At 41.0% G+C, this 10,907-nt stretch overlaps 1 protein-coding gene across 1 annotated transcript in view; it reads left to right on the top strand.

Moving 5' to 3' along the window:
- The first annotated feature begins 347 nt into the window (after positions 1-347).
- Positions 348-10,907, top strand: part of Ppp4r1 (protein phosphatase 4 regulatory subunit 1) — a 49,113-nt gene continuing 38,553 nt past the window's right edge. The window contains exon 1 of the mRNA XM_048806737.1: positions 348-366. Coding sequence (XP_048662694.1) covers positions 363-366 — 4 coding nt within the window. The 5' untranslated portion in view covers positions 348-362. The remainder of the gene's footprint in view (positions 367-10,907) is intronic.

Raw genomic sequence — 10,907 nt, 5'->3', positions numbered from 1 at the left:
TTTTTAGGTTCTATTTTATGTTCACTTTAATTCAGGATAAAAACTTAGGTATTTGTTGGAAGGCACCAATTATTTGCATATTTACAATTTTGTTGAAAATTGTTTTAGAGAAATTGCTCATTTTTCTCAGTTGCTAAAGTTCTTACAGGTAATACCTTTACCCAGAATACTCAGGGGCAGAGGATCTTTGAGCCTAAGGCGGTTTACAGGACTCCTTGCCTCCTGTTGTGAAGGGATAGAAAGAGGCCATAGTGTCTGCATAGAGGTCACGATGGTTGGTAAGGGGATAAAACAGCTTGGGAACCCAGAGGAGCCATAGAAAGCAGAGGCAGAGAGTGGAGAGCGGAGTTGGCTGCGAGCCCATGGGTGAGTTTCTCTCCGCCAGTGCCAGGGGGGAGGCCAGCCTCCAAGGTAGCATGTGCTTCACTCTTCCATCCAGCCAGGCCTAGTCTAAGTTGACCCTTGGATTGGAAAGAAATGATTGTCTGATCCAGTTCTAGAGCCTGGTCACCTGCCTTAAATGCAAGTGGAAGAGAACACTTCTGTTGTACAGGTCACTGTTGCTGTGGATCCCAAAAGGACGTGGTGGAGTCCAGATCTTGACAGGGGAAGCATTGCTAGGCCTGAGTTAGCCTCAGGTCAGGTGTTTTGATTTGTTTCTAAAGTCTCTAAAGTCTGGAGTGGGGAAGAGGGTTGGTTAAAGACTGGCTTGGCTGATAGCTGTGAAGAAAAAAGTCCCCCAATCCTAAGAAGCAAAAAATGGATGTATTGTATTATATAGCAAAAAGCCATGATGTTTTGTTTTGTTTTTTGTGGTTTGGTGGTACTGGAGATGGAACTCCACCTCACAGGTGTAGGCAAGTGCTGTACCACTGAGCTATATCCCCAGCCTCCAAAAAGCCATAAAGGTTAAGTAAAACTATCATTAGGCATAGTAAAATTAAGTTTTTTTAAGTTGAAAAGTGATATTTTCACTGAGGGTATGGCTCAGTAGTAGAGCACTAGCCTACCATGCTTGAGACCCTGGGTATTCAGTTCTTAGCACCGAAGAAAAACAACAAATGAAACAAACAAACAAAAATCCAAAACCCTAAAGTGATTATTTTCAGTACTGTATCATGAAATGTACTTTGAATTTCAAAGTGAAAGCAAGCCAGAGACTTCATTTAAGTACATGTGTCAGCAAATTTCAATGTTGGATAAAATGTCATTTTTATGATTTTTGTTCCTTGAATAATAGGAAGCAATACAAATTTGTAGATAGACTTTTAAGAAAAGATACTCAAATTTCTATTGTCAGCTTTTCAAAATTCAATTTCAGTTTATATTGAAGTTGCTAGATGTCTAAAGTGATAGAGCTAGGACTTAACATACAGTAAGATTTGATGAGCTGATGTTTATAAAATAATCATTGAAGGAGTCTGATTAAAATTAAAACTTTAGAAGAATGGTCGTATTAACACTTAGTAGTTATGGAGACTTTCAAGCACAGATTATTTTTTCCCGCCATCTTGTGATGTATAGACTGTGGTATTCTAATATTGGTAAATACGTCAATTAATACCCAAAGGGACTACAATATTTTCTCAAGGAACAAAACTCCTAAATTCAGATGATTGTAATCCAGGCCTTCTGATTTTAAATATTGTATCTAAAATATTATCTCTTCTCAAGTTTCCCATTTTACAACATTGAGCAGCCCAAACCTGTCACATAGGCAGTTTGCTTGAAGCCATATTTTAAAGGCCCTTATGAAGTATTCCAAGATGCTATGTGGGGTTTAGTTTTACCTAGAGAGAAAAGAGTCGATGGAGGTTGGGAATAATACAGCTTATTTAGTCCTTCTTGACTTTTATGTTAGAGTAACTAGGCATGATGTCGACGAGCTTTTGAAGCTGTATTATGGAACATGCCATCCCACAGACTGTTTTATTGTTGAAGTTTTGGAATCTCTTTATATTGCTCTGATTTTCTTGTTTGAGGGCAATGTTGGAGTACAGGAATGACAAATCCTGAGGTCATTACCTTCAGTAATGACAAATTACTGAAGGTCACTGCTCTGATCCAGTGCCTGGTCTTTAGCCCTCTAGCTACTCCCTGCACCCCCCCCCCCCCCCNTGTTCACTTTAATTCAGGATAAAAACTTAGGTATTTGTTGGAAGGCACCAATTATTTGCATATTTACAATTTTGTTGAAAATTGTTTTAGAGAAATTGCTCATTTTTCTCAGTTGCTAAAGTTCTTACAGGTAATACCTTTACCCAGAATACTCAGGGGCACTCAACCAGAGTCATATCCCATTCTCTTTTTTGTATTTTATTTAGAGACATGGTCTCACTGAGTTGCTTAGGGCCTCACCAAGTTGCTGAGGCTGGCTTTTGAACTTATGATCCTCCTGTCTCAGCCTCCTGAGTCCTTGGGATTACAGGCCTGCGCCAGCGTGCCTGGCTAGCCCTCCAGCTACTTTTAGAAAACAGTTCCAATAAACTTCCTACAGTCCTTGCCACTGGGGGAGCTGAGAAGTAGAAAAACGTGACTGTGTCCAGTAGCGGCCAGAGAATCACCAAAACTCCCAGAGGTGCTCTTGAGCATGATGATGTTTAGGTGTTCTTAAGCAGGGATTTGAGAGAGTGAGCAATGAGACTTGGTGACATGTTTTGTTTGCTGCTAAAAGATGAGACAGGAGAAATCTTAGAGGTAATATGATTGATGGCCTAGGAAAGAGTGCTCTAAAAATGGTCTAGTGGTGATGGGGGCTGGAGCTGGGCTGAAGTGGTAGAGCACTTGCCTTTCCCGTGTGAGGCACTGGGTTCCATCCTCAGAACCACATAAAAATAAATAAAGTTATTGGGTTCATCTTCAACTAAAAAAAAAAAAAATTAAAAATGGTTTAGTGGTGTCCATCTGTGTATAAAATCATTAATGATGCTTTAAAGGGCTAATAATTCCTGACATAAAATTAAAAAAAGGGGGGGGGGAACTTTTGTAACTATACATGGGTTTGTAGCTATATAACCAAAAACAACAAAGAAAATACCAAAACTAAGTGTAGAGTTTTTGTTCTTGCCTGTGAATGATCAATCTTGTAGGTGAAGTTCAGAAGTCGCCACATTTCTTTGGTTACTGGTTTATTATTTCTGGTTCTTTTGCCTCAGTCTTTCATCAAAACAGAGAATTTGTATTTTTTTTAATTAAACTGATATTACCTTATATCTACATTTACATTAACCTTTCTTTTTTTTTTTTCTTTTATTTTGCAGTATTGAGAATTGAACCCAGGGGTGCTCTACTGTTGAGCTACAACATATCCCCAGTCCTTTTTAATTTTTATTTTGAGTCAGGGATTTGCTAAATTGCCCAGGTTGACCTTGACTTTGTGATCTTCCCATCTCAGCCTCCCAGGTAGCTAGGGTTACAGGCATGTACCAGCTTACCTAGCTACATCTTTTTTTTTTTTTTTAATTGCTATAAATGGATTTTTTTCTCTTGATGGTGAAGAATTTTTGCTGTCAGCTATGGGTTAGAAGTCCCTCAGCTTGAGCTAGAGTTTCACTTTGCTTTTCCCTTGTATCTGAGAATGACCCTAATATGATGTCGGACGCACAAAGGAGGTTGACACATGGCTTTTGGACCTGCGCAGTGAAAGATCAGTATTCCCTATAGCTTTTTAGGAGGGCCTGGCACCTGCCTGCTTTCAGCAGAGGTCCTTGAGTGGGATGATCACCTGACCGTTCTTCCTCCCACAGTCATGTCCTAACTCTGCTGTCTTCAGTGTCTTGGCTTCTTAGCTCCCTCGACTTGGGAACAAGCTTGACTGCTGGCCTGATTGATACCAAGATTGGCGGAGAGCGTCTTCCAGGCAGTAATTGTGGCGCTATCGCAGTCTGGGTCTGTGGAAGGAAAAGGCACTGGCTTTTTAGACCTTTAGATCTGGGAGTCACATTCTGGCCCTGCTGTGTAATCTCTTATAATCCTGAACAAGGTGCTTAATGTTCCCCAGCTGTTTTCTGTCATGAAATGTTGATGGATTTTGGATTGGCTCTGGTTTTTGACTATTACAGATCAAGCTGCTGTACACATTTCATGTCCAATTTTTTATGTAGATGTGTGTGTTCCTTCTCTTGGGTTTTTATCCAGGAGTATCTTAGGAAGTTGTCTGACTGTTTCCATGATGGTTACGCCAGGTTCCATCCGCAGGGCAGTGTGTGCAGGTCCTCCCGCCCTGGCCGCTCTCTCCGGCAGCCTTCATTCTAGCCCTTCTGCTCAGTGCGAGGTTTCTTTGAGGTTTGAACTTGCTTCTCATTAATGGCTAATGATGTCTGTCATCTCATGTGCTCATTTGCTGTCTGTTGCTTTGGTAAAGTGCCTTTCCACATTTTTAGCTCCTGGTTTTGTTGGAACACCTTCCCAAGTTTTAGAGTTGTTTATATATCCAGATACAAGCCCTTTCTCAGATACTCAGACAAGTTCCATATCTGCGACTTGTCTTTTCATTGTCTTAATGGTGCAATTAGAAGAGCAGAAGTTTTGAGTTTTCTGTTTTATTGTTTTATCACAGAGGCCCTTTATTAGGCTGAGAAGTTTCCCTGACTTTGTTGATAGCTTAAGGAAAGTAGGAATGGGTGTTAGATTTTGTTGAATACTTTATTCTATGTTTATTGAGAGGATTCGATGTTTTTTTTTTCTCTTTTAGTTTTTCAGTTTAATGAGTTACAGTGGCTTTTTGAATAAGTATTATTAATTATTCACCAGCCACCACAGCAGGTACAGCATCCTGTGGCGTACCCACCCCGCAACGCTGCAGCTTCATTCAGCCCTCAAACATGAACTTTCAGGGGAAAGAAGAGGCAGGTAGGGTACTTACTTTAAGTGATCATGCCAAAAATGTTACTGCTAGGATCTGAATTTAAATTAAAAGTCAGATTCATTATCATCTTTTCTTTAAATATAAAATTTGTTTTGGTAGAAATAACTCATTTTTTTCTTCAAGACTTTATTTATTGGGGATTGATGGTAATTTGGTCCTGAATAGTTCAAATTTTATATTTGAACTACTAGGGAAGAAAGGGTTTATGTGGTGGCACATACCTGTAATCCCCAGAAACCTGGGAGGTTGATGCAGGAGGTTCACAAGTTCAAGGCCAGCCTGGCAACTTAGCAAGACCCTGTCTCAAAATAAAAAATAGAAAGGGCTGGGGATGTAGCTCAATGATAAAGTGCCCTCGGTTCAATCTCCAGAACAACAACAACAACAACAAAAAGGTAAAGAAGAAAGAGTCTTTGTAAGCAAAATGATTGGATTATTAAGACTATAAGGAAACCATTCTCTCTGAAGGGAACAAAGGACATGCTTATAAAATCCACACGTACAGGCCTTTGATAGGCTGCATACTTCTGTATCACAGGGTTTAGAAAACATGACCTTGGTAACCAGTTGGAAAATAAACATGCCACTGCCCTTTATATTTACTTATTGTATGTTTGTCCCTCAGAATCTATCAGGATTGTTTCCAGGACCCCCTTGGATACCAAGTCTGAATGCTCAGGCAGGCCCCTTTTATCAAATGCCAGATTTGCCCATTATCTGTGCACATCCTCCTGTATGACTTCAATCATTTCCAGATGACTTACGATGCCCAATACAATGTAAATGCTATGTAAATAGTTTTTAGGCTGTATTATTTGGGAAATAATGAAATCTGTGTGGTTTAGTACATAGGCCAGTTTTTGTTTGTTTGTTTGTTTGTTTTTGTTTTTAGTACTTTGGATCTGAGGTTGACTTAATATTTGACTAAATCATACTTCAGAACATCTGGACAAGGAGGTAAACTATACCATAGGAAACTATTTTGTGAGGCAAAGGCAAGTTCAAGACCAGCCTCAGCAACTTAGCAAGGCCCTGTCTCAAAATAAAGAAATAAAAAGGATATGGCTCAGTTGTTAAGTGCCCTGAGTTCAATCAAAAAAAAAAAAAAAAGATTCCTGCTATAAATTACTTGTGAGATTGAACATAAAGGACAATTTTGTACTTGCTTATAAAGATAATTTCTAAGGATTTAGTAACTTTTAGCATTTATATTTGAAGGAAGGAATTCCAGTAAACATTATTTGTTCCAAAGTACAAATTAAATTTGACATGCCTGTTGCTTAAGGCTGTGTTTGGTGAGGACTGAACTGGTCTTCACATTTTTGTCTTTTCTATTAATTTTCTTCCCCCAGCAAAGACTCAATTGGGTCTCTGCTACAACACTAGACCAGCGTTGGAAAGTTCTGTAAAGGGACAGAGAATGAATAGTTCAGTTTTGTAGGCCACATGGTTTCTGTTGTAACTACTCAGATCTGCTGTATGGCCAGAGCAGCTCTGGGCAGTATGTAAATGAGTAGCCTGCGTGTCTTCTGGTCAGACTTTATTCACAAGAACAGGAGGCCAGCTGCCCTGCTGGCCAAGATCTACCCGCTCTCGCTATACTGGAGAATCCAGGCCTCTGCGTTTCATTTTACCCACAGCACAGTGCCCGGCAAACAGTGAACTTTCAGTACACATTTGCTTCAATGAATCTTGTTTTTTTCTGGCCAAATTAGGTAAAGCCATAAACTTAATTTTAAATAATGAAATTTTAAGTTTTTAAAAATGTATTCACTTATTTTGGCAGTACCAGGGGTTGGCACCAGGGCCTCGCTTGCTAGGTGAGCACTCTTCCACTGAAGTACATCCCCAGTCTTAGGTTTTCCCTCAGTTGCCCTGGCTGGCCTTGAACTTAAGATCCCCCTGCATCAGCCTCCTGAGGAGCCTGATGACGGGCCTGTGCCACCACGCCTGGCTCATACTGATATGTTTGAAGTCCACTGGGTTTATGTGTTTCCTCCAGATTTGATTTAGGCTGTGCCTCTTTTCACTTTTTGACAGCACAGGTATAAGTGTTGTAGTTGTTTCTCATAGTCTCCCTTGGTCAGAGGCACCAAGGGCTGCTTCTCTGTTACTGGTGATGTTGAGGTGATGTATGCCACCCTTCTCCCCTGTGAAGGTTCCAACACTGGGGACTACCCTGTTCCTACAGTGAGTCTTGCCCCAGGCCTTCTGCTTTGCAGGAGAGCTTGTCCTTCCTCCCTATTAATTTCTTGGTGTGTTTATTTGTAAAGACTTCAGAAAGAGAAAATTTGATGGATTGATTGTGGTCTTATCAGTATCAAGGCAAAAAAATTGAAGGGGAGGGCAGAGCCTCAACCTTTTCCTGTTTGATAGGATATCATCAACCATTATGTGGGGGATAAAAGGGTGTTCTGATCAAGCATGGTGAAAGTGACGTGTACAGATTCCTCAGTTTCCTTCGGTGTGGTACTTGTCAAAGGCATGATGTGCTGATGCACTTGTGAGTGACAGGAGGGTTAAAGTGTGTTAGAGAGACCCTGACTCTCCCAGCACCTCTGTGGGCATCTTCCATTGATATTAAATGAATCTGCTGCCTTTGTAATAAACATTAAATTGGGGGTTTTAAGGGAATTTGTGTTGAGGAGTGGGTTAGTGGTGGCAGAAGAAAAAGAGAAAACAAACTAAACACTGCTGTGGCTGGCAAAGTAAACCTCAAGGGCTCTCAAGGCTGCAGGAATGCAGAGGGAAAGTCTTTTTTTTTTTTTTTTCAAAGAGAGAGAGAGAGAGAAATTTTAATATTTATTTTTTAGTTTTCAGCAGATACAACATCTTTGTTTGTATGTGGTGCTGAGGATCGAACCCAGGCCGCACACGTGCCAGGCGAGCGCTCTACCGCTTGAGCCACATCCCCAGCCCCAGAGGAAAAGTCTTAATTGGAGTAGGAATGTCCTGTGAGGTTATTTGTAATAGGCACATTTAAACAGAAGAGGCTGGAGCAGCCAACGCAGGACGGATGACACCACACAAAGCCAGAAGGCAGTTGACACCAGCAGGAGAAAGAGCTGGGTCTGGGTGCCCCAGGCCTGGAGTCCAACTTGAGGCGTCCTGCCCTACTCAGCCAGTGGGTGGGATGGAGGGCTGGGGAGTGCAGGAATGTGGGAGTGAGTGGGGTTGGCATGAGGAGCGCCTAGGGATGGGTGGCACTTGCTGTCCTAGGACAGTGGTCTCCAAACATTACCGCATGTTTCCTAAACCATCTGAAAACTCTGTGTCACACATACATTGTCAAGTTGATACCCAGGATTTTCCAAGGTTATATTCACAAAGGATGTAATTTCCAGTGTATTTCAAATATTGGTATTGTAAAAATAACAGTAGTGTCCCTTTGAAACAGGATGTAAACTCCAGAGCGGGTTCAGGCACATTTCCACCTACCAAGTTTACCGTCTCCAGCACACTCCCTGCTTTGCCACCTCCCGTTGTTCTCTTTCTTCTTGACCCCTTCCCACCCACTCACACTCTGACCCTAATCTGCGTAGGCCGAGACTTGTGACTGCCTACCATGTTTATTTGTACCAAAAATAGGTATATAGAGGAAAATTTAACATTTGAATGTCCTTGTAGCCATTGAACTTAAAATTTCTTTTTATTAAGCTTCCATTACTACTAAGTTGATCATCCAGATCATATACAAATTACACATAATTTTGTTGAAAGCAAAATTTTATTGAAAAGTCATCTAATGGATAAGATTTCTAAAAAAATAATTATGAATTGATAGATGAATAGGATTTACTGTTTAGAATGAGACAGTATTTAGCATCAGTTTTTAACTTCACATTTTAAGGGTTATAAGCACTGAGAAATTATATTGATATAAATAATGTGATGGGAATGGGAAGGGCTATTTTGAACTTCTAACTTTGGTGAATAATAATTTTGAGAAGAGACTCACATAAGAGGGATCCCAGCAGTTTGGGAGGCCAGAACAGAGGGATTACATGTTCAGAACCAGCCTTGGCAACTTCTCAAGACCCTGTCTCAAAAAATTTTTAGAAAGGTTGGGCACTGTGGTGCACTCCTGTAATCCCAGCAGCTTGGGAGGCTGAAGCAGGAGGATCATGGGTTCAGGTCAGCCTCAGCAACTTAGTGAGGCCCTTAGCAACGCAAGCAAGACCCTGTCTCTAAATAAAACATAAAAAGAGACTGAAGATTTGGCTCAGCAGTTAAGCACCCCCTGGGCTCAATCCTCAGTACCAAAAAAAAAGACAACCCAAAATGTAGCTCACAGATAGAGCACTTTTAGGTTCATCTCCCACCCACCCACATACCCACACATAGGAGCAAGAGAGAACGGGGCAGAGTAGAGCTGTCTTGGCACCTTTGCGCAGTTGCTTCAAGGACCAATAGCTTGGGCTATAAGTTCAGTGTGACAGGAAAAAGCCCCATGCCCTCTGTTGCACCAAGTGTAGCATAGATGGCAGTGTTCATGAGTGCTATGCCCATTTTTCATGTCACCTCTGTAGCACTGTTTCTGTAGTTGAGTCAGAAATAGTGGATGAAGTAGGTGAGACGTAAGAGCCGTAAGTGTTGGACAGAAGCCCGTCATGCCAGATGAGGAGACTGCGGGGACTGAAGCTGTGAGGGCAGACCCCTTTGGCACCCGTGCTCCTCTTGCTCCTAAGCACATGCACCATTAGTGAGATGGGGCAAGTGTCCCATTTTCTCCTTTGTTCTCATGGTAGCTGGCATCCCTTCTCCCCCACTTGGCATTGTGGAGTACACAAAGTGTGTGTGTGGTAGGAAGGAAAGTGGATTTGTTGACGCGGCTCTGGGCACTTTTAACAGAATGGATTGGAACCATCTTCTAAAAGAACTCTTAAGATTTAAGAATGGTGGATTGAAATTTTTCACTGAGTGAGCATAGCACCAGTTTGAATTTGTCATCTATCTGGGTATGTTTGGCAAGGGAGAGAAAGAGGCATGTTCATGCAGAGCTGTGGTGCTGCTGATGGTGTGTGTTCCGCGGGGGTGGGAGGGTGGGGGGGGAGTCAGGCCTTCCTGAGGTCCTGCCTTCCGCCCTCTGCTGCTTGGCAGGGCCGTTGGAAAGGAGTGTTGGGAAATGAGGCCTGGAGTCCTTTTGGAATGTGGTGGAAAGACAGTCATCTGGCTTGGAAAATACATGATCTTTAATTTTTAAAAAATAAGAGATGAAGGGAAATGGAAGGGAGTTAGGATCAGGAAGGACAGTGGAATCAATCTGATAACTTTCCTGTGTACATATATGAATCCACCACAGTGGATCACCATCATTTATATCCACAAGACTAGGATCCTAGTTAGAATAAGATATAAGATATCAAGCAAGACCCTTCAGGCTTGTATAAATGTATCAAAATAGATTCTACTGTCTTGTGTAACTAAAAAGAACAAATAAAAATAATGCAACTGAAAAAAGTGATGATTTTAGTGAAATTTTATCTTAGTTGAATATATGTGTTATCCAGAATTGTCTATTGCTCAAAAAAGGTTGACATTAGTTAAGTTGTTTCTTAGAAAAAATCTATACCAACTTGTATAGGGAATGTTAAAAAAGAAAAAAAAAATCTATACCAAATTCCTTGTAATTTTTCAAACATGAAATGGTTCTCCTCTACTCTATCTTGGACTTTCTCTGTTTAGAATGTTTTCCTCCTGCCCTCTGTCCTGCTTGGCAAGCTCTAGTGTATCTTCCAAGAATTGTCTTGACTTGGAAAACTTCTCTAACTCAGTATTCATTTTAATTCCTCTGTTGGCTTTCTAGTTATACTTCTTGCATGTTTTAGAGATTAGTCCTAAGATTGCAATCTGCATCTCTAATTCATTAAAATTAACATGTACTTTGAATAAGCTGCAGGGACCTTACTGCAAATGGTGTCTTCCCTCTGTGCTACACAGGGCTTCCTTCCTTCCTTAAGGCATGTGTGCTCAGAGTTTTTTTAGTGGTGATGATAGTTTTTTAATTGCTTGTTTCTGAATTTCTCTTTGTAACCTGGGG

The sequence above is a fragment of the Marmota marmota genome, unplaced genomic scaffold (assembly GCF_001458135.2).
Source record: "Marmota marmota marmota unplaced genomic scaffold, marMar, whole genome shotgun sequence".
In the NCBI taxonomy this organism is placed as follows: domain Eukaryota; kingdom Metazoa; phylum Chordata; class Mammalia; order Rodentia; family Sciuridae; genus Marmota; species Marmota marmota.
The sequence above is the reverse complement of the archived record's forward strand: the minus strand, read 5'-3'. Positions and strand labels throughout refer to the sequence as shown.